Raw genomic sequence first — 23,948 nt, forward strand, 5'->3', positions numbered from 1 at the left:
GTTGGAGGGAAACACAAACAAGAACGGTTGCTCTCACCTGCCTGCATGGCCGAAGGACAGTGAAAAAAAAAAACACACACACACACACACACACACACATTCATTCACACGCACACACACAAAACATTGGATATCTTTCCGCCAGAACCAGCAGATTCAGTTAGTGAGCAAGTGACAAAGGGGATGCTCACAGACTCTCTCAGGCTGCCACTGCAAATACAAGTTTGTTTTAGCGTAGGAAAGAAAAAAATCCAACAAACTGGGCACAAAAACAAGCCCTTCACTCATCACCAGAAAAACAGGTGGAAAGAGCAGGGTGATGGATAATCTGGTGTTTGCAGAGCTCGGACGAGCCACACTGCCTTCTATTAAAAGTCCTGTGCTTAGAGCGTATTTCACTCTTGCCCCTCAAACGCTTGAGGTTGATGACTAAAAGAGGCACATTCAGTCATCCTCCCTCCACATCCTCTCCAACTCACACACAACAAGCACACGCAGACACACTCAGACACATACAAAGTGAGCTGAGGGCTACACTCGCATGTCTCATGACGTTGTGGATAGGAGGTTGGCATATAAAGAGCTGTGGGTTAATAAAGAATGCTTCATTTGCTGATGAAGTCTTGATGCAGGAGTGGGCAGTCTTACTTTAAGACATGTGATCTGACTCTCTCTCAGCTCTCTCTCTCTCTTCCCAGCTGGTCTACGTTGTAACACACACGCATCCACACACACACACAGACACACGCATGCACGCTCACTCACACACTCGCTCTGCCTCTCTGACACAGACTCTACTTAGTGCGTTGGAGAGAGCACTGAGGCTCACACTATCAGCACAGCTTCTCAATGGGGGGACGCAGCCAAGAGCAGACAGAGCAGTCATTCCACTGGAGCCTTCCGCTGCACGCGTGAGAAGGAGACGACAAGTGAGGGGGGTAAATTAGCTCCCTGTCACCACAACAGAGGAGTTCTACTGACGGAGAAGAGACACAGACTGAAGGAAGGAAAGGAACAGGAGATCTGCACGTATGTGGCTGATACAGCAGTGACATGATCTGCCTCCCATCCCTCAAACGCTGGCCAGTTTGTGACATAGACCCCTGGGTGTTTTGCTTTTGGTGACTATTTGTGCTGCCAAGGATTTCAACAGGGACTGAGCAGTATAGGGGCGAAAAGGAGGGAATACTGAGGAAAAGAACAGATTTTCACCTCCTTTTGTGTGTGGTGTTCGCCTTGTCTGACTACTGGAATTTGGCGCGGGAATCCCTGGCTTCAAAGTATGGATGGATTTAAGACAGAGGAGTGAGTCTGCTGGGCAGGCAGTGATTCTGACTGAGCTCCTTTTCTCCTGAACGCACTGCTCAGGTAAGGGTGTGGGACTTTTGAGGAATATCTCTGGTGTTTGGGGATGGGATGGGTGGGGTTAGAGGTAGCCTACGCTTTATACTAGTAACACTGAATGTTATAGGAAAACATTTCCCACAGAACAGGCTTCTGCTTGTAGAAAAGAAAAATGTCTGATCTGAGTAAAGATGAGATGTCTGAGCTCAGAGTGCATGCAGAACTGAAATATGAAGAAAGAAAAAAACTGCTGCAAAAAATAGCCTGCATACAAGTATTCTTTTCTGACCATGTTACATAAGTTTTAAACGTGTGGAAATGGGCTCAATAGTTGCACTCATCTTGACAGCATTATGAAATAGACACTGTGAGTGCATCTAATAGGCTATAATGCAAAAAAGTTCAGAACGCAGCTGTTATGTAGAGACATTTCATTTCCAGCGCCCTGAGTGTTACCTGACTGCTGTGTGACACGTACGTTTTGAGGGAGTCAGCACCGGGAAGAAGAAAAAGAAGAGTGCAGGAAACAAAACAAGTCTAATTTAGCAAAAATCGATGCTGCACGCAGGTGCAACCGCTGTCTCCTCCGCCTGCAGGTGTGTCTGCTGCTGTTTAACTCCTGCACCGCATCTGACCACCTCAGCTGGACTGACTCCACAGTCGGGCTGAGGGGAGCTGCTCTGGCGGTTCGCGTGACACCACAAAACTGAGAGTAAACTACCCGTGAATATGTCTCCGCTGATGTGGAGAAGAAGCCGGGGAGTCTGTTTATAGAAAGCTTACTTGACGCTGAGAACAAACGAGGCTCTAAGAACAAGAGTTGGCTTGCTCTTTTCTTGAAAGCTGCCTCCTTTTCCTCTCAAGTTGTTTGAAAATGAGACGCACGCTCGCTCGTTTTTATTCAAAGTCTGCCGTTGAGTCTTCACCTCTGGTGAAACGCTGCTGGTAAGAGCCATACTATTTTCGGCACGAGTGCCTTCCGATAACCGGGAGGAGCTCAGCAATATGCAGTTAACGATTCTTTAGTAGGCTACTGTATATATGCAGGCAGCTTGGCGTAAACATTGTGTGGGTTTGGGGGAGAAAAAAAAGACAAGAGGAAAACACACTCGTGGGACCAGTTCACATTTCCACAAAAACGCGGATTATGTTGGATTTAGTGCAGGGGTGGGGATTTACAATGTGCTGTTCATAATAATATGCTTAATTTTCGCTGAATATTAAGCAGTTTCAATGTCAGTGAGGGCACAGAACACACGGGCAACATTTAGCAGCCTAATGGCTTTAATCTCTGGCTCAAAACACAAAGTGAGTCTAGTTTGACAAGCAAGCAGTGGCATTGCTTTGTGGAAATAACCCCCAGGATCAGGCCTGCTGTCATGGCACTTTTTCATTTATATCTATACAGACACCTTATTCTAACGTGAAATTCATGATTTTTGAAGTGTTTATTGAACAGACCCCATGGGGGCTCATTTTGCTTTATACTCTCTTGTGTTTTAAGATATGGCGGAATCAAACATTAAAGGAGTGTTAGATTCACGCTGAGCATCAGATTCGCACAGAAAGTCACAATCTCACAGGAAAGTGAGAAACATAAAGCAAGTGCAGCCAGAGCCTGTGATATCTGAGCGATACAGCCAGTGACTGAGGTGGAAATATTCCTCACAAAACTGATTATGTTTTCCAAACAGCCATAAACAGTCTCAGTGAATAAGATGGAGATGTGCAGTTAAAGGCGGCTGAGGCAGGGAGCCTGAACAGCAAGTTGTTTCAGAGGAGGTGGAGGAGATGGATTTTTAAATTTCCCACTGTGGGGGCCCTGAATGCAGAGAGGTGCTAATAACACCTGGAAAGGAGGAGAGCCTCATTATTCAGTGAGGGCTAAGGCGTGTCTCCATATGCTGGGCCTCACCAGCCATTAGGCAGTCACTGAACAAATCTGCAAAAAAGGCTGTTTGTGCGTAGAAATGCAAAGTATTATGAACTTTATACAGTATTCAGCACTCCAGCGATGGTATTAACGGCACTGTAGTTTTCATGCAAAGGAGACATAGCTCATTATAAGATTATTTGTCTGACAAAAAGCATCGAGCAGGATGTTTTTCCTCCTGCGGTTCATCAGTTATTTTGGTGCGGTACCAGTCCTTTTAGACTAGAGAGGGTTTGGACAAGACAAACATTGACGAGATTAAATTTGTGTTTGATCATTTGCTTGAGTCTTTTGTCTGCAGGGTTTTTTTCCTTGAAGCCGCTGTCTCGCCTTTTTCTTTTCATTCCTCGCGTTATTAGAAGAAAACACCCATGGACGTGCGTGTAAATAAATCATTTTTGTAGACATCTTGGTCTAAATATTTCAAGTTGGTATTTCAGAGGATGTGTCAGTACGTTTGTCTCTGTCCCTTGTTTGACACAGTGAATTAAAGACTATGTGTGTGTTGTAAATGTGTGTGTGGACATGCTGTAATACAACTGCCCTTGTGCTTCTCTTGTTTCCCCCCCCTGCTGTGAACTGTCCTGCAGACTCGGCCTTACCATGTCCTGGTTGTTGGCCATGTGGATTAGCCTCGGCTTCCTGTTGCTGTGCCAGGCCACGCTCTACCAGACCATCCAACAGCACCATGTGGCCCGATCCGGTCGCACCGACATTCTCACCCTGGGTATGTGTGCCTCTTTGTCACATTTCAGCTTCACGGCATAATCTTACAGTACGAGACGTTGCTCTGTTGATGGGGCAGCACTTCTTAGCTTTTGGCTGTTTAAAAACGGCAACGGGAAGAGGCTGCTGCAGTAAGTCAGAATGATTCGCCACAGCTCTGTACTGTAACATGATGATTCACCATGCTCATAGTCATAGGAGATAAGCAAAGGGAAGACTACTAATTGTGCCTCTAATTGCATGTTACATACTTCTACTTAGTCATACTCAAATCTATCTCCCTGTGCACATTTTGCACTATTTATGGAAGTAATATTGTTGTTTGACTTTGATTCTGTGGCTGAGCTGCATGATCATATTTAAACCTGAACGCAGAAGCCCTGTTAGACAAAGTTCATCTTCAAACATTGTGATTTTGCTGGTAGGGGTATGATTTCTGTGTGCGGTGAGGAATTCTTGACTGCTGCACCCTGAATCTTGCTGGCAGACTGTTACGAGTAGGACAGGCTGTAGGCAAAAATCCCCATTACTGTGCTGGTAACCAAGAGCGCTTTGATCACTGTGGCTTAGATGGAAATGACAATTATGTTTCCCTCTTTTGCACTGGAAATGTTTGGCAATTAAGCTCGACGTCTTCTGCACTGTAGGGGCAAAAGGGGAAGGGTAGACGCCGAGGCGACTCTAATTCTCTGATTATGGAAAAGCTTACCAGCATTTCGTATGGTGTATGTGGGAGTGTAACAGGGCAGGCAAAGGTTTTTTCGAGCAAAGCAAAGGCTTTCTTTAAGCTTCTAACAATGAGTGTGACTCCCATGCTGAACCCTCATGCAGAGTGTGGCTCTCTGAAAAGCCAAGCGACCGTTAAACATTGATGCTATCTTCTGCTTGCTTCTCTTTGTGTGTTGCATTGCCAAGCTAAAAGACGGTAATTGAAACACAGCGTGAGGAAGAGAAATCCAGCGCTGAATTGTCCATGCTTGTGTTAAACATTTGTGACTTTAAGCAGCATGTCGGAGAACTGGCTTACTTTTGCTGTGGAACAGCTGACACATGAAAATCCCAGCTATGATAGATGGAAAGTTCTCAAAGTATCCCGGTCCCGTTAATTGGAACAAGAGGGTGAGGGATGAGCGACAGAGAGCTCTGAATGAATTTTTAAAAGCTAGCTTCCAGTTTTTCTTGTTTTTTTCCCATTCTTTTTTTTTCTTTCTGTCTTTTTCTCTTTTTTTTGACTGGTTGGCAAGTCGAGCTTGGTGCCAAAGATGTACAAGGAAGTGCAAGGCTCAGTAAGTGTCTTTTGAATAATGCAGTGGTCCCAAGGGGGAAGAAGAGGAAAAAAATAGTCCCCCTCCGCTCCAACCACCACCACCACCAGCCACCAGCGCAGATCTAGAAGAGTCATCCAGGCAAAGGATGGTTATGGCTCAGAGTCCTCTGGAAGCTTTCCTGTCAGACAGATCAACTCACACACTTCCTGCATACAACACTAAGGACGGTGCAGACATGAACACACTTGCACGTTTTTAAACCATTCTCTCAGTGAGGTGGCGGCCATTATGGTGTGGGATTTTCATGGCTCCTTGGGGGATACCGGAGCTGTGTTCAGGACATGGTCGACCAGTTCTAGGGGGATGCAAACTTGTATTGTAGAGATGGATGATAAACACACACTTGGTTGATCAGATCTTTTACAATCTCATATTTCATTTACATTATTGGTCTGGTTTAAATAAGGGACACTCAGTTTTGTGCGTAACTAAGAGATTTTTTTTTTTTAAAGCGAAAGAAAGATGGCACTTAATATACCAGCACTCTCACTGAGTCTGTAATGCTATTTTAGCACAAGTACTCTCTGGAAAACTTTTAAAAAATCAAACAAACTGTGATATATGACAGCCATAATTGGTGCTGACAATCATGATCCTAGGATACGTTATGATGTTGTACAACTTGGCGCTCAGAAGGAAAACATTTCTCCTTTTTTTTTTTTTTTCGCTGCTGCTCGGCAACTGTACAATTTACTGTATATCATGTTTTTTTTAAGAGGATTAAGCTGACATCAATCTTACTCAGCCGTGGAGTAGCGTTAACCGATTTAACCAGAACTGCTCTCTCAGAATTGAAATGCTATGATGAATATTTGAATTAGAATTGATTTTATAATTTGAGAAGCTCTCTGGTTTCATTGAGGCCAGAGCCCTCAGATATAAATAGATATGGATATGTAGGACGTGGCAAAAAAGAGATGTCTTGCCTTGAAGAATCCATTGGTTTTCATGCTTTGCTGTTTTCTGTAATCAAATGATGTTTCTGTGTCTTTATAAGATGTGCTGCAGTGTACTGTAGGTCTACTGTATGCCATAATGTAAATTAAACTGTAGATTTATTTCTTTGTTGAAGCATATCATATGGGTTTGAATTGAATAGAAGTAGTGTTTTATTTTAGATTCATGCATCCATTATCAATTCATTATCTTTAAAATGTATTGATAATTTAATGGGAGAAGCTTCCCTCCCACTTTGCCTCTGTATTTTCTTCTGGTCAGCCAGATGCTACAGTAAGTCTTGCAATGGTGAACATTGGACTGGTATTTTGTAAGAAACCATGTCCTGAAATAAATTTCTGTAGATCTTGGCATGCAGCCCAGCCAACTGTCTGAGAGTCTTGAGTGGTACAAAAACTCACAAACCATCCCACATAGACAAAGATACACAGACAAGGGGCTGTGCGGGTATCTAAGGAGGGGAAGTGAAGGTCATGTTGAGCCAGGTACAGATGTAATCCTCTGGCCTGGTGAAGCATCTAACAACGCTGAGAAATAAGCTTATCTTCTACCTGAAATGGTGTCACTTGCATACAAAAAAAAAATGTGACTGCAGAGACAAAGTTTCAAGATCACATTTATTTGTTTTTTCTGAATGTTTCCGTGACAAATCGGCATAGTCACCACTGAGCCGGAGATTGAGTAACGAGTTGCCTGACTGCTTCGTCACCTGCTCGGGAAGCGGCACCGCTTTCTTTCCCATGAGCCCCCGCTTCACACAGCCCTTCCCCTGCATCCTGCTCTGGCGGCCGAAGATTGATGGCGGCCTGATTCTGGGCAGCCAATTCTGGTCTCTCAAGAAATAATCCACTACATTGACAGATGAGCTGAATGTGACATGACACACACAAGCCTCAGCTCTGCACTCTCCCCACCTGCCAACACAGCGTGCACAAGTGCTCAGTGCCAAGACGGCAGCCGCACGAATCAGGCCACTCTTGACAGCACGTAGTGTTGGACTCCATCACGAGTCAGTAAAAGTGCAACCAATTTACACTGTGGGTGCCTTCCTGCCAGTAGTTACTGTAGATTTAGCGTCTTCCATTGTTAAATTGAAGCGCTCCCTAATGTGTCGACTCCACACATTGTAAGACAGTATTATTGATAAGTCGCCCTTTAAGGTGCTGTATTTATTTACACTTGTTAAGCCCTATGCGTTCAGTATTCTTGTTCATAACGTATCAATGCCCAGTGGGGCCGTCTAAATGTAACAACACTTAAGCTGCTACTTTGTTTCATTACAACAGGACAGTTTAAGAGAGACTCAAATCTAATAGAGCAGCATGAACCCTGTCCCAGGTGCAGCTGTAAAACTAACTCTACTAGCCTGTTACACGTTGCTAGCAATCTAGTGTTGTTGTTGTTGTTTTGTTTGACTTTTGAGTTTTTTTGTCAGCCATGATGGCGAGGCAGCATGCTGGGTTTGTGCACATCACTTCACACGTTACTTCAGTTTTGCTTCACACTTTATTAAACCACTTACTGTGGAAGTTACCCACTGCTCATTTGAGGGAATAGCATGATCAAAGGCTTGCAATGAAATGTGATTCAGCACTGACTGGCAGCCATAGGCAGACTGATTTTGCATGTGCATGAGAAATGTTTTACATGACGGGACAAAATGGGTTATGGACTTGCTGAAAAGGCTGATAAGTAAGCACCGTGGAGCTGCTCTAATGTTTTTATCCATTGATTTGAAATGGCTTGTACGGTCTAATCACAGATGATAGGGAGGCATTTTAATGAGCTCATTGTTTAGCGTGCCATAATGCTCCCTCCGTGCAGGAAACTCATTGAGGTGAAAGAAAACATGCAATTACTTTGATTAGCCAAGATGGTCAAACAAGAGCAACAGTGTGATTAGAATAAAGGACTTGTTTGGTAAATGTAAAGATACTTTAAGAACAGAGATACTGGTGATTTCGAGTTCTCCAGTTCTCCAGTTTGTAAAAATGGTCTGCGTACTGTACAAATAGAATTGCCTTGCCTTGCCTTGCCTGAGCTATACCTTTATGTATGTATTGAAGTAGCAGAATTTAAATTTCAGATCTAAGGACTGGGGAGAGAGAAATCTGACAATATACGGGGTGTTAGAATAAACCTTCAGCTTGATTTAGGATTGCTGTCTTTTTGGTAAATGAGGACAGGGTGGAAGTATGGAAGCCATACATACACACAGCATGAATTGATTTTTTTTTTCCGTTCTTTCCATCGCCGAGCGGATGGTTGCTTCAGAAGATTGATGATTTTTTTTTGGGCAGTGTTTGCGAATGTTAAGAAATTAGCTTCACTGGCTCACAAACTGAATGCACACACTGTTTTCAATTCCCAACTCATTTTCATAGTCTTCAGACTCCTAGTTACAATAGCTCAGTGTTGGTGGCAGAAACGCAGAAGTGAGAATGCACTTTTTTTTTCTTTTTTACACAGTCATCTTCAAAGTGGTAATCTTGCTGCTTCGCTTCCACTGTGGAGGTGTAAGCTTCTACAGTGTGAGCGGCAGATCCATCCACACTATCCACAACAACAGCTGTCCGTATAGGCTCTATGTGTTTTGTTTTGCCATTAAATCAGCTTTATTTACATCCCCATTAAACTGCGGAGACTAATTAGTGTGAGAACTGATGGTGAAAGAACATTCAATTAAATTACAGTCATTTGAATGGATGATGCCTTAATCATATTTTTGTAGAGTGGATGAAAAGGAATTGTTTGATCTGGCTGGCAGCTCTGGCTCATGTGGAAATACTGTATCAGCCACAAGCACATGTTTACACACACACATACGTATCCAAATCATTACTGTTCAAGGTTGTAGAATAACCTTTTATGAGGCTGCAGATTGCCATGTTTCTTTTTATTACTGGGCCTGTTCTGTTTGACTGAATATGCATGTACTATGTATCATGTAAAACCACCTTTGGAGATAAATAAAACTAAGGGGTGATAGAAGTCATAAATCATATATGACCCAAATTTAATTAGAATTCATTTTGTGAATATGACATCTACAAATCCTGCTTTTTGCCAACAGAGGATCTCAAATCCTATAATCTACCTCCACATGGGATTATAATTGCTTTGAAAACTGTGGGCTTAGGTAGAGAGCTCATCAGTGCTATGTGATCTCGCACTCAAACGCACACGTACATGTCCTTTTGAGCTAATGAAAGCAACCTTTCTAAAAAAAAAAAAGAAAAAAACTGGGCAATAACTGCCTGATCATTCAGGTGCCGAGCAGTACTCTCTCCGCGCCTGGCCTCTTCCCTCCGCCCACCCATCCACTTGTCCTCCCCACCCCCTCCTCCCTCTCTCCATCTCCTCGTCTCTATCGGCCCCTCAGACGATTTGTCATGGATCAGATGAGACAATTTGTCATGGATTAGTGCACTTAAATGTCTGTGTGATAGTGGAAGCAGTCACTGGAAAAGCTTAGGAATCCTATTACACTGCGTTTTATGGCCGGCAAGAGTGGAGGGAGTGGAGGTTGAATTGGCAGTTTCTATGGCCTGTGTACCATTTCTTGACTTTCCTCCACACATAATCAGATATTCACTTAAAGGTGAGCCTCACTGAGAAACTAGACCAGAAGTTTTTTAATTCTCTCTACATTCACCACTTCCTGCATGTGTTTCTACTTAACTGCCTGTTCACTAAACCCTGACACCTAAATTGACAAGTGCCAGCCAAGGTTTCCGTCCTCTCAGGGGACATTAACGATGTGCTAACTGATGGGTGCATCACTTGAATTTTTCAATAATCATTATCACAAGGGGATTTTGATTTTAAACAGATTTTGGGCTGATTTTTGTTCATCTGTAACAAGCCAGTATAAGATAATGCCACAACTGTTTATAATGCTATTTCAGTATGATCTGATCTGCAGTATTTTCTATCATTACCTGCAATGCCAGTATGCCACAAAATAAAAGCTGCTGACACCCCCTTTGCCCCTGATACTAATGCTAGATTACACTATTGTTGGTGCTAAAGCCAGCCATGCTAACCTTTGAGGTTTATGTTGGAATAGACAAACACACTGCTTAATCCATTCAATTTTACTTTTGCTCTTGTCTGCTTAAAAAACAAAACAAAACACCACTGTCCAAAATGATTAGATCCAGATTATAGCTCCTATAATAAAATCTTGGGGTGCTAACTTTTCTCAGTTACGGTCACTAAGATGTGTTTTGGTGTGGGGTTTAGTAAACGGTCAATTAGGATGTTGTTTGCCAGTATATTTGACTGTGATAAGTGAGTCACCCGGTGAGAAATTACCTCTGTTTTTTTCTCAGTGTTTCACATTCAGGCTCTGCAAACAGATTACATTTCAACCTGTGGCAATATTGCCGTGTCATTAGTATTTATGTACTCAGCGGTCTTTCTCATCACAAGCCTTTAAGTGAATGCACTCTGGTGCATTTTCTACCTTCTTGAGTGAGATTAGATGGTATCACATTAGCTCCTATTCTTGTCTGATCTCAGATAATTGTGCTAGGCAGAGTGTACAGGTGCTATTTACAACAGGTGGCTCATTCCACCAATTATTTTCATTAAATTGAAGAGTATTAAAATAGACAACCAGTCACACAGTGCGAAGTGTGTCCAAACAACCCAACTGTCCACCAGTGCCTTGAGATGCACAACACAGTCGACCTATTCTCATCTAGTACCGTGCGTGTTCTTTCTCTTTCAGATCTTATTTATTTCAGCTCCCATCAGTTTAACTTAGAGTCACACAAAGTTACTATTACGTCAACGACTATCATATTTATCCATACAATAGCTTATGCAGCTTCTCTATCACCTCTCTGCCCCTCAAGCCCTTTAGTGGCATCTCACTGAAGTGAAATAGCTTGCTTATGTTAATGGAGCAAAGAGACACTGCCAGGTAATTGTGATGCAGCACAGCTACCTCGTGGCATCATTTAAAACCACTGCAGGGGACAAATGTTGCTCATTGAGTGTTTTGTTTGCAGAGGACTCACTTTGCCCCAGCAACTCATTTACCCAGTGGCAGTCAAATTAGGTTGTCTTAACCATACTACTAATTTACCTTCTAACACGTTTCACCCTTCTGTTTTTTGTCTCGTGTCGTTTGTTTGTTTTTGCTCTCTGCACTTTGTAAAACATTTTAACGGGGCATGTAAAACATACATTATTTTTAGCAAGGCTTTAAGCCACAATGTCGGAATTATGAGCAGGCAGCCAAAATAATCCAAAGGAAATTTACATGTTGACCTCCATTGTCTTTGCCATGTAGCTGTTTCTCTCATTCCAGCTGAATAATTTACTCAGGTTTTCATCTATTCTGGCTTCATTTCTGACATTTTGTAAGAGATGCAGATGGAATCATTGATACTGGATTTCAACTTTTGCCCTTGCTTTGCTTTGATAAATTCCTTGTTCACTAACATTTTAGCCTCTGAGAGATTAATAGCCAAGAATCTGAATGTCTTTCAAGCTGATCACATCATACTTCAGAAAAAGGTGGGTCACAGCGATGAACCCATCAAGAGTTATTAGCCAACTCTGCAGTATCCATCAGCTCTATGGGATGTTGCACTGACAGTTATTGGTTCAGTGAGTGTCATGGACTCCTGCGGTGTTGTGTGGTTTAAGATGTTTGCGTTGTGTTCGCAGTTCACCTCCAAATTACATATTGCAGTTTAAAGTTAGTTGATTTTTCTCCCATCATGTTGCCCCTTAATTGTCAACACACCTCCCTTACAGTACATACTACATCGATGAAATGTGTAAAAACGATGTCATCTTTGCATGCTTTGTGTTTCAGATTTGTTTTTACACTCCTAATAATATGAAATTTGAGATGCATATATTCAATTTGTTTCCAAGGTTACCTGCTTTCTCAGTTCAGCCCAGTGAATCATTCATTCGAGCCCTGGCAGGGGACAAAAATGGATTATGGGTCTTGGAATTATGGAAACAGAAAATCCTCTTGCTTGAATGTGTCCCCACTTGTCAAAGGTATGATTGAAAGTCTGTCTGAATTTTCCACCCAGGGTGCTCCGTCAGCATTAGCTGAGGTCTATTTGTCTTGTCTGATGTGTCTGGATGAATGTGGCTGCTGTGCCGAGGCAGCACTGTATTGTCTTATCACAGCTTTATCTGACAGCAGACGCTCTAATAATGGAAGTTAGGTTGAGATGTCACAGTTAACTGTTCATCACTGCTACACAGAATGCGACACATAAGACGGGCACCGCCAAATGCCTGAATAAATAGACAGGATATCTTATTTCATTCCATATCGCCACCGTGTTGCCGTTTTCACACTGTTGTGTCTTGTATTAAATGTGCCAGTCACTCGTACTGTACATGGCGAGAGTGGTGACAGACTGTTGAAAATGTAGGAGGACAATTAGTATCCGCTGGGCCTGCAATGTATCTTCATTTGCCACAGTATCTCCAGCGCATGTCAGGTTCACTGAACATGGCTCAATGCCCTCATACCTTCCCGTTCGGTGTCTGTTGGCCAGGAGAGTGAAAGAATGAAGGATGGGGTGGCACCTGCATGTGTCTGTCTGTAGCCTAATGACCCAGAGGAGCTTTCTCTCCTGCACACTATCTCCCTCCCCACTTTAATGCTCTTTGTCTTTGTCATTCACCGGACATCTCGTCTACCTATTAGCCGCAGACTCCCGCTCATTCACTCACAGACTCTCCTATATGTCAGTTTCCTCTGCGGCATCGCCCAAAAAAGAGACATGGAAATTCAGCAAAGTAAGCAGCATGTATTTGCTAGAAAATATTATTAAGACTCGGGACAGCCAGGAAGATTTTTTTTTCTCCTCATATCTCATCCCAGAGGTTTAAGTGGTATGAGCTTCTTGGCTTTTCCAACAAAAAGACCTTTTGACCTGCTTTCTGCAAGTTTTGTGAGTTGACTGTAAATGAGGATTAATGTCTGCTCTAAAGAACTTGTTCAACCTTTTCCCTCAGGGTATCAATAAAAATAAAAAAAATAGGATGGCATACATGTGTACAAAAAAGGAGTGTTATTGGAACTGAGCTGTTAGAGCTGAATACCTTTCCACATGCCGTCTTTGATCATAACATCTTTTCTCTGTCCTTGAGGATTTCAGCCCCCTCCAAGGCATAAACTGCAAGGCACGCACGCATGCTAAATAAAAAGTGCTGGAACTGTACTGATGTATAACTGCATCCCTCACCTCATCTTTTATCATAGTATGTTTTCCTCCTGTCCTTGTGGAGCTGAATCCACATCAAGGCTTGTTGTGAGCTTAAGCTCCTCCGTGAAAAACAAACAAAAAGATCACTTTTTTTTATGTTTCTGCTGAGCTTTTTACTTTTGTGGGACAATCAGACTAAGTCTGGCTGCAAAAACATTCACAGTCCCTTGCATCATGGGAAGTTGAAATTGCATGTCTATGGTCAATATTTGGCCGAAAGCAAGCTGTGCAGGTTAATGTTGTCCATTTGTAACGTGAAGCAGGAAAGTCAGGTAAAAAACATTTCCGGTGACAAGCCAAATGCTGCTTTATTTCTCTTTTCAGAAAAGCAATTCCCTATTTCTACTCCTATTGATGGCCTAGGCTCCTGTGTGTTTGTGTGTGTGTGTTGCTTGGTGTAAGCATGTAATGAAAAGTGTACTGAGCCAATGTGCTCTGCTCTCGTCAGGATCAAGGGCTTTAGTTTCACTCTCAGCAGATGCAAAGAAGCGGAGTAGCAGTGTGATGTTTCGCTGAGAGAAGAAGTAACTCTGGCTCACTTACTGTATATTAGCTTTTAGTATTGCATTCCACCTCTTCCCCTTGTATTGTTAAGTGCAAGCCTCACAAAGAGCAGCTCTCCCATCTGTACGTGACTCCCCCTCTTGTGAGGTACAGTCAGAGTGTAACATTTTTATTTAACCGCGAAGAAAACACAGAAATGTTTTTGCGATCCATTTAGTGGAGCCAACGTCACCTCTGTTTAGCTACACTTTTTTCTCTTTTTTTTTTGGGCTGTATTTACAGAATCTATGTGACGCACTGAGCTGCCAGGCTGAAGCTGGCTCTGTCTAGACACTTATAGTAGCCACAGTCACCAGTATTATTCATTCACTATGTTAGCCACTTATTGTGTACTTTCACACCCCTTTCAGCTGCATGGCAGGGTGGATATGCACACATGCTGTTAGTGTGATATATTGTACATATATATGACATCACCAGTGTATCACCGCAACATGAATGGCTTCAGTTGCTGCTTTTCAGAGCTTGTTGGGCTGTAGAGGAGCTGTGTGCATGCTGTCAGGCCAGACACACAAGGCCGGGTCTCTGTGCAGCAACATGTTGCTGTAGTGATGTTATTGCAATTTTGGATGATTCACATGAGAGGGCAGACAGGCAGGCAGACAGCATTGTAGTTTTTCTTTCGTCCCCCCCCCCCCCCCCTCTCTTGGCTCTTCAGCAAATGGGAAATGTCACCCACAGCTGCAGCTGGGGCAAGCTTAAGGGGGTACATATTCAAAGAGCGACGACTATTTGTTCCACTGGTGTAATGTAGTTGGTGTTATACACCGGAGGGTAGGGGAATAAACGTTAAGAATGCAAAGGAATATTTCTATGGTGAAGAGGAGAGACTCATTAGAGAGAAGAAGTATCAGTTTGATTTGGAGGATTTTTGTTTCTGACAGGAAGTTCTCTGCTCTGACGTCATTACATCTACCCTGCCAAAATTTAAGGGGCTGCATTTAGTTGTTGTATTCAAATGGCCACTAAGGTACAAATGTTTTGTCACATTTTCAACCTTGGGCCATCTTTTTTTTCTTGGCTTTTTTAATAACTGTGTACATGCAGCAGGCATCTTGTGTTGTGTTGACTTTTCCTACAGAATAATAGCGGTGCCATTTAGAGAAATACTTGATTTACTTCTGTTTATGCCTAGTTTATATAAACCAAATCATTTTACAGTGCACACCACTCTTATCTAATGCCGTGTCATCATTTTTATTTACTTATCTTGAGTTGCTTTGCAGGACAAACTTTACAATGTCAAATCAATCTTGAAATTAACTGCGGCTCTGGCTCACAAAGATGCCTCAAATAAAGATAAAGGGATGTGGGAATAAAGTTTATGTCAGCGTGTTTTAGCAGCGTTATTGCTTTTGGAGACTATGACTTTCCATCAGAGACTTTTTATCCTCTTCTGTTTGGCTATGAGTGAATGTTTAACTTGTCTCTATTTATCATCACTGGAGTTGCAGTTGACAACATATACTTTATGAATTCAGTTTTAATCAAAGCTGGGGTCATCAAAGGCTAGAGTGGTTATAGTAATGATGAATGAATAATCAAATCAAGATAGATGAACACAAGCAGGGTAAAAATAAAAATCACCCTGAACAGGTGAAGTGTTAAGTAGATCAATGTTTTCCACAGAAGGGCTCCGGGCTTCTTGTCTTAATCAAGCCCATGAAAAACAAGTCCATGGGTCATATAAAAGGGGAAAGAGTGAATTAAGTAGGTTAGTTCATGCTTTTTTGAAACTCAGTTTATGTTAAGGAATTTTATAAAATTGCTCCAGTACACGGAGAACGGCAGGAAGTTGAAAAATTCGGTAGCAGCTCAAATGCAATAATTGTGTATAGTGCCCACTGGTTTGATGTCCTCGAAATCTTCTGTATGCAGCCAGATGGCAAAGTGTTCTTCTGCAGTTGCGAACAGTAGCGGCGACAGCGGGAAGCCCTGTTTCGTGTCTTGTTGAAGGAGACAAAGGGGGAAAAAGGAAAAAGACTGCATGCTGTTAGTTTGTACTGATACCACCGGGACTCCGCTGGCACAGTAGTTTAACTCGTGAGATGGAGTCTTTACTGAAACCCACTTTCCCCACAAACTCAAAGAGGTACGTCCATTTTCTGCTTCAAGTGATACTCCTACCACCGGAGTACTAGGTTGATCGTTTCACCTGTTTCTCAAAATAAAAATACACTTAATGGTCCTAGCTTCTCAGTGTGGGAATTTCTGTCATGCAAATGTGCTTTAAGTGTAATATATGTGTATGCATACATGATAATTTGTTTAGCTGCAGCCCTAAATGGCCTATAAATGAGTAAAGCCAAAACACCATATGCAAATATACAACATAGTCGCCTCACTGAGCAAGTGTCACTCTCACAGTATCAAAAAAGTCAGCAGTTTGTCTGATAAGTATTTTACCTACAGCCACAAAGGATGGAGCCACCTGGGATGAACCTGAGCGCCTCTTCAGCACTGAATCACTGAAGGCAGATTTTCTGGAGCCTGAGGACATGAGAGCCCTACAGTTGTGCGGAGCAGAGGTTATCCAACACCAGCACTCGGAGACGAGGGGACCTCTTTCTCACTCTGTAGCCAGAGGTGCGCTGTGCTAATGTTAGTAGTTTTGGTGATATTGGAAGGTGAATACGAGCCCCTCGTAAGGTCTTATAGGCTCTTGTGAACACACCATCTTATCCTGAGGTGAATTGGATGAGGAAGGTGTACAGATCTCAACACTCTCTGCAAGGGCACCTGTAATAGGTTTCTTACACATGGGACAGCAGCAATAAAACAGCCTCATATTCCTTTTCATGAGCATGAGGGGATTATGTCGTTTTAGAGTAGGAATTTCATGCTGTACATGTTAAGGATATAAATCAGTATGAGAGAAGGAGATACATCAATACTGCATAAATAGCAGGTTTAACTTTGGTAATGGTGTAAAACATTTAAGAACCATGAGGTAATGACTTGGTAATCTTTCTAATCCCTTATTGTAAGCCAGGAACAATACCTGTGCCTCCTTTGTGGCTGAATACGAGAGCAAAGACAATTAGATTCATGTTTTCTGTGAATGTGTGGATCTTGCTGGGATCTTGCTGCCAGTTGGAGAGGACAGCCGTGTTTTTTGAAGACTGAGGAAATTTGGCCGATCAATCTCACGTCCGCTGTCCAACGTCTATACTACCATCGATCATCGTTTACATCTCATTCCCAGCAAGATGCTAGTTGCCATCTCGCAACATTTTCCTCTGGACATTTGCATGTCTGGCCGGATCCACCTGTTTGTGTGTGCGCCTGTGTGTTTGCAAGAAAGGGGGGGCGGAGGGATGGGCCAGTGTGGGGTGGGGTTGGGGAGAATGCGCTTATGTGTATGCAAAAGAATGAGACAGGATGTGACTGCCTGAGCCAGCCAACCAGCTTGCTGCTGTGCTGTTGCTGAAGGCCGGCCAGACAGATGGCATCCATTTGATCCGGGAGATGCTGTAATGGTGGGCCAGGAGTGGTGAACGAGGTTGTTATTGGGTCTTCATGAGCAGGCCATACTGCCAGCCTGCCAGGCACTGAAAACTTTAACCTTTTTAAAAGCTTACCTTCTTTTCCCCAACTACCTCATTGATGTGTTGGCTGACGTGGCAGATAGTTATCAATGCTGCCTCAGAGCTCACAGTGTGTATATTCATCAATGTTTGCATATGCATATTACCATCCGTCTGTCCAAACTTAAAGGGCAATGGTAGCGTCAAGTACTCTTTTGCTATTATCTACAAAACCTCTTCAGACCCTAATCAATAATAAAAACTAAACTGTCAATGCTGGGCACATTCAGAAGAATGTATACGAATGCTGTTGTTAGTTGCAGAGTGGTGGCCCACCATGAAATCCAGAGTTCACCTCTGATCAATAACACTAAAATATTAAAACCACTTAATACGATTTCATTTATTTTTAGCCAAATGAATGATCATTAAAGAACCAAGTGCAACAAAAGGCAGTGCACCCTTCATTACTGAGATTCCATTATCATATATTTTCAAAATGTCATAAATGTCTGCTTTTATTTGTGATGACAGATTGGAGATCTAGTCCAACACAAATCTGCGGGGAGTTGTTCTGACATTCTTTAAAGATGAACATTTTTTTAAGCTGCTATTTGCTGGAGGGATTTTGTTGCTCTACCTTCTACTTTTGAAATACTCGAAAGGTGTTCTATTTGAAGTCTGGAGACATACTGTACTTGGCTGGGTCATGGTTTCCACTTTTGTCTTCTAAACAAACTGATGTGATTTTTTTTTTTTTTTTTGTCCGGTTTATGTCTGGAAAATTGACCCTCCTGCCAAGTCCCTTGAGACTAGGAGTCATCTTTTCATTATTTGGGTGTACAGTACAGCCATCTATAGATATCATCTCCTCCTGCACCCTTTGCTGTCGAGTAGTCATTGTGTTGGTCCTGGCCAGGTCCACAACAAACATGCTGGACTCCATCTTTGCATCAGGCCTTTTTTTCACATTCTTTGGTTCAACTTCATTGTGCGATTTTGCGTGCAGTGGTTTGTCTCTGTTTAATGCAATGTCCTGCAGGAAAGGCAAATTGCATGTGTGGTCATTATATTAAGTATGGATACTGCATCTTCTGTCATTGGTGATGAATTTTCTTCAGACTTTCATGTATGACCAGGTTTATCATTTGTATTATGTATTATTTTACCTGGTGTCATACGTCATAGCACACTACACTTGTTGTTGAATGAAAAACTTTCCCCGCTGCACATCAATATGTTAGCATTTTCATTGTGATTATATTATTACACTGTGCCTAAGCACACCCTCATGGAGCTATAGATCCAGTCTTGGATGATAATTACATTTTATGGAGCCGTGAGCTCCATCAGACTCCGGTCATACTTTCATTGTTTGTTAGTGGATTATTCCATTATTGATTTTGGTCTTTTAAAAGGATTTGTTGATAATAATGAAAGGATAAAATTACACATTGTACTACAATGTGATTGAGTAGGGCTCATCAAGTTCATGCTGTCTGATTACCAGACAAATTTAAATGGAACAATGCATGCTCTAGGCTGTATATTTCCAGGTAGAAGTAAGACACCAGGCATGACGGTGTTGGGTAATTTCCCTCAATGCCACTTGTATGAATGGTGGTGTTTTCATAGGTTTTAGATTTTACTTTTTACTGCATTGTCAAAATAGTTTGCCTTATTTAATCGGTCCAACACAGAACATATGCTAAGTCCACGCAGAGCTAATCTTCTCTGTACATGCATTTGATATGAGATGAAAGGCGACATCTTAAGCACAGTGCGTTTAATTTCACAATGAACACACTGATTGTCTCCCCGTCCCTTTCTCCCTGTTTCCTGTCACAGGGTGGAGACGTTTTCAGGATCACATTCGGCCCCCTTATCTCGTCACACTTGCAAATCCATTTTTAAAAGGTTAGACATTAATGGCAAGAATCCCACTCCTTCCTCCTCCCCCTACACCCTCCCACTTCTCAGATATGAGATTACACATTTCACCCTGAGCAACAGACAGAAACTAATCCGCAGTCCATGTGAGATATTAGGCCTATGCTTGCCGTGTGGCTGACAGCTCTGCAGGGCCTAGTTTTGATATTGGGCATTTAACAGGCCACTGTAAAAATCCAGCTTTGGTTAGGCACTAAACCACACACAGATGCACACGCACGTACATTGCACACACATTCCCGCCCGTGTTTGCTTTTGCACCAACCATGTGTCTACGTAAATGAAAACACATAAAAGTGCTAAAACACTTGAACCTCCACATTCGCAGAGAACAGATGTCTCACTCTAGTGTTGATGAAAAAAACCATGCAGCATGATTCTGAGCATAGCAAGAGTTAAATAGCAAGATAAGCACTGGCCCTATCAGAGCAAGTGTGATAAGTATCCCATTAAGTGCCCTATGGCTTCCACTTTCTCTCTGAATCAGTGGATCTTAAGTGGTGAAATTAATATTTAAAGCCTCTAGAGCTACAGACACTTCTAGGGTGATTGCATCAAACTCGCAATAGGTTTGACAATATCAAAGCAACCTTTTGACTCATCTCTTACAGCAACGGGCTTATCTCAAACTTGAAATATGTTTCAAACCAGATTCCCTTTGTTCTACTCTCATTTCACATTTACTGCCGAGTTTTTTTTGTTTGTTTGTTTTTTCAGTGCGCAGACACGACTGCCGATATTTAACTCCAGCACATCCAGTATCCGTACTTGCTTGTCCATTTTTCAACATTTATGTGATAAGTGCGGGGTTCATTTTTTGTGACATTGCATGGCGAATCCGCAGCTTGTTTCTGCTTTTAATGGCCTTGCTCTCAGATACTCCTACAGTTTTAGATTTCATGACAAAAATCAACCAGAGGGAACATATTTACTAAAACGGTTGAAAAAAACATGAATTCACTCTAGTTGTTTGTAATTAAGACTGTGTATGAAACCATATGAGCTGCTGCTGGCAGTTTTTCTATTGGCTGCTTCACATTACAACCCTAATAATGGCAGCCCTATCAAACACACCCTCTGTTCATGCTGTTTAAATGAAAGACCGACTGGACCACAGTTTAACAGCCAGGAGGGAATTTGCTCAGCATTCATCATGCATGTCCAATTCATTAGAATCTAGACGCTTTCTACACAATAATAATTCAACATAATTCAATTTAAAGATCTGAATTTTAGAACTTGGCCTTATAAATAAATTACCATCACACAGTTTGGATTACTTTGAACCAGCATTTTGTACTGTGAATAAATCAGCACAAACAGCATATATATTTACATTGACTCCGGACCTGAGCACTTGCACTAGCGTGTGTGTGTGTGGTTTTAAGGGTAAACCACCCAGCAGGGTATGATATTAAATTATTTAGTTATGTATACTTATCCAGTCGTGTGTTTTTAGTCAGACTTGTAAGTAAGCCAGGCTTGTGGACATGAAACAGGCCTGTAAATGAGAAACACAAAACATTTGCAATTGAAGCACGCATGCATGTTCTTCCTTTCCCCCCTCATCACTTGCTATATTAAGAGGTAGAACAGCATGTAACACTTGCACATCAAAAGCAGCAAAGTGTCAAGCTCTTCTTCGTACCTGAGTTCACTCTGAAAGCTCTTCACTGGATGTACAAGATCATATTAGCGGCACGACTCGAATTTTTGTCGTACGCGGACATGTTTCTTTGAGACCCAGTCATTCAGTGGCATGGTGATGAGATTAAAGCGTCTTTTGTCACTTTAATGAACATCGCACTCCCTGCACAAGCCTGTGTACAGCGCAGAATAGATGTCAGTCGATAGAGAGCCAAGTTTTTATTGTGCCTGTGTTGTGAATAGAGCTGTGAGCCGCGGATGGTAATGAGTTACTGTATGTGTGTTTGAGACGCGAGCCTATGCCGAGCCAACACTATTCACAGGGTGAAAAAAGTGGGTGGGGAGTGGTGGCTGTCAGCTTGTGTGCTTAGACCCTCCATTCACACCAGTCCGCTGATCTAAATCCAATTCATAAGCCCTTAATGGACTGCACAAATTGTCTCTCTAGGATCTTAACTGGAGGAGTGGACGGACTAACCAGGAATGGAGTGGAAACATATTGTGCATAGCTGAAAAAAGGCACCGGCTGCAGAATTGATCATTAACATATAAGAAGAATGACCGCCATTGAAATGAATCTTTCACTCCAGAGAAAATTAATTGACACACTCTGAGCAACAAAGCTAAAGCATAATATAGCATCCCTAATTAACAGTAACATTTTTCTGACGCCCTGAAAGGTGTGTTTGAGTCAGGTGTCACATTTAAACTCCTGCAATACCCACAATTATTACTGAGATAACAGTATTTGAAGGGTCTGAATGACTATGTGCTTTGTGACTGGTCATGTGGTCTAATGTCACTGCACACATTTCAGAGCACACAAACACAAGCACCTGCAACTAAAAATTACACATACCGTACGCATGTTTCAATGAGCAGTGAGTGTGTCACAGAGCAATGATCGGTGGCCGGTGGATTCAGCTGCGAGCATTGTGGCGGAGATCTGAGAGCAATCCTTGCTCCAAAAATCCATTTGTTCCCTCAATTTCCCTGCATTTGAACATGATCACACAGCTCACGGGGCTCAACAGCAGCAGCAGCAGCAGCAGCAGCAACAACAACATAGTAAATTGTTGCTCATTTACTCAGGGGGCAACAACACTTACCAGGCACTGTGTTCAACTCCATCAGGCCTTTGATCCCATTTGTGAATGGTGTGTGTGTGTTTATGTATGTGTCTATGATACACACCATAAAAAAAAAAAAAAATTTCTTTGAGGTAGTCCAAGATTTTTGAGAAAAGTGGCGTCAAACCTTTACTGTAAAAGCCTCATTGCAAAGCCACCTTTACTTCCCACGCCCGCGCAGTGTCTCTTTTTTTTGTTTTGTTTTTTCTGTTTGGCTTGTTCGCACTTTCTCCAGCTGTCGAATTACCACCCCTCTGACTTGTTTCACTACAACTGATTACTTGGCGCAATTTGGGAAGAGGAGTAACACAGGTGGTATACTGTCTCGCTTTATCTCATTTACTTTCCTCTCTGTGTTTTTAAATGGAAAGGAGAGTGGGAGAGAATGAACCCATCTGCACCAAAATGACTCATCAGTCCTTTTCCCAAGGTTGATGACACAACTCTGACAATCTGGGCGCAGGCGAACGATCCCCCAGCGACCACTGCAACCTCATCACCTGTTGTCAGACGAGCACGCAGCAAAATCCAGCCACCAGTCAGCGCAGTATCTCGGCAAAGAATTTTTTTTTTTTCCACCTTGATCATTTTTTCTCTTGGATAATGTATTATTTTGACCCTGTTATTAGGCCTAATCATAATATTGTATTGTTCTGCACCAGTGACTGTGTTATGAGAATCAGTCTAGGATCAGTGAGTTTTGGAGCTTTCCCTTCTTTGAGCGAGGGACTCCTCTCTCCTCCTCTCCTCACCTCCTCTCTCCTCCGCACTCTTGCATGCGGCTCTCCTGACCTTACTTCACACTCCGCTTGGCAGGAACACTTAAAGACTTCTCTCCATCCCTCGCTATGCTCTCTCTCTTTCTCCTTCCCTCACACCTTCGCTCTCTCTCTCATCCCTGACATAACTGAGGGGATCGACTCCTCATGATTTTTTAATATCTCCCACATCTTGGGACTCTGCGGCCGAGGTGAGGAGCGTTGTGTGTGTGTGTGTGTGTGTGTGTGTGATCGATGTTTCTCGGGCTCTACATCTCGTTTTAATCACGGTATCATCTCCCTTCCCGGGCCTGCTGCTGAGACAGGTGTGCCCTCTGCTTTTTGCTTTTTCCCTCTGTCACCTTTGTCTTGCACTTTCCCCTCTCTCCCTTTCTCCCGAAGTGTGAGAATGTTATTTAAGTCTTCACTGCGAAAAGGCTCCCCAGAGCAAAGGTGGAGAGAAGGTGTGTGAAAAGAGGGAGAGCTTTGACTCAGAGGTCAATTGCTACGTGACGCAGAGTTCAGGATAAGGTCAGGGCCGTGCGCACCTAAGTGAACTGAGCAACTGAGTCCAAAATATCACCACATCACAACTTGTGTTTTATTTCTTTTTTTTATTCACTTTATATTCTGTTATCAAGCCTGGAGGAGACTTTGACACATGTGAAAAAGGCATCTGGATGCTACAGTAAAAGACAAAAGTGTTTTTAGCTGGTGTTCACATGTGCCGCTGTAACACCTCACTTAGAGGTGTAAGGGCTGTCATATTAGCTCTGCACCGATAACTCAGTGGCACGGAAAACAAACAAACTTTTTCAACTCGTATTATAA

The 23,948-nt window shown here is 42.5% G+C and overlaps 1 protein-coding gene across 4 annotated transcripts in view; it reads left to right on the forward strand.

Moving 5' to 3' along the window:
• Positions 1-570: 570 nt before the first annotated feature.
• Positions 571-23,948, forward strand: part of tafa1b (TAFA chemokine like family member 1b) — a 111,700-nt gene continuing 88,322 nt past the window's right edge. Inside the window, exons 1-2 of one of the 4 annotated variants that reach the window (XM_085776166.1) lie at positions 571-1,368; positions 3,868-4,004. In XM_085776166.1, the coding sequence (XP_085632292.1) occupies positions 3,881-4,004 (124 nt within the window). In that variant the 5' untranslated portion in view covers positions 571-1,368; positions 3,868-3,880. Of the gene's footprint in view, positions 1,369-2,007; positions 2,290-3,867; positions 4,005-23,948 lie in introns of those variants that run through there. The other 3 variants (XR_015035835.1, XR_015035834.1, XR_015035836.1) reach the window with 3 other exon arrangements.

This window comes from Trachurus japonicus, chromosome 5 (genome assembly GCF_045865225.1).
Source record: "Trachurus japonicus isolate A0001 chromosome 5, Traja_1.0".
NCBI lineage: Eukaryota > Metazoa > Chordata > Actinopteri > Carangiformes > Carangidae > Trachurus > Trachurus japonicus.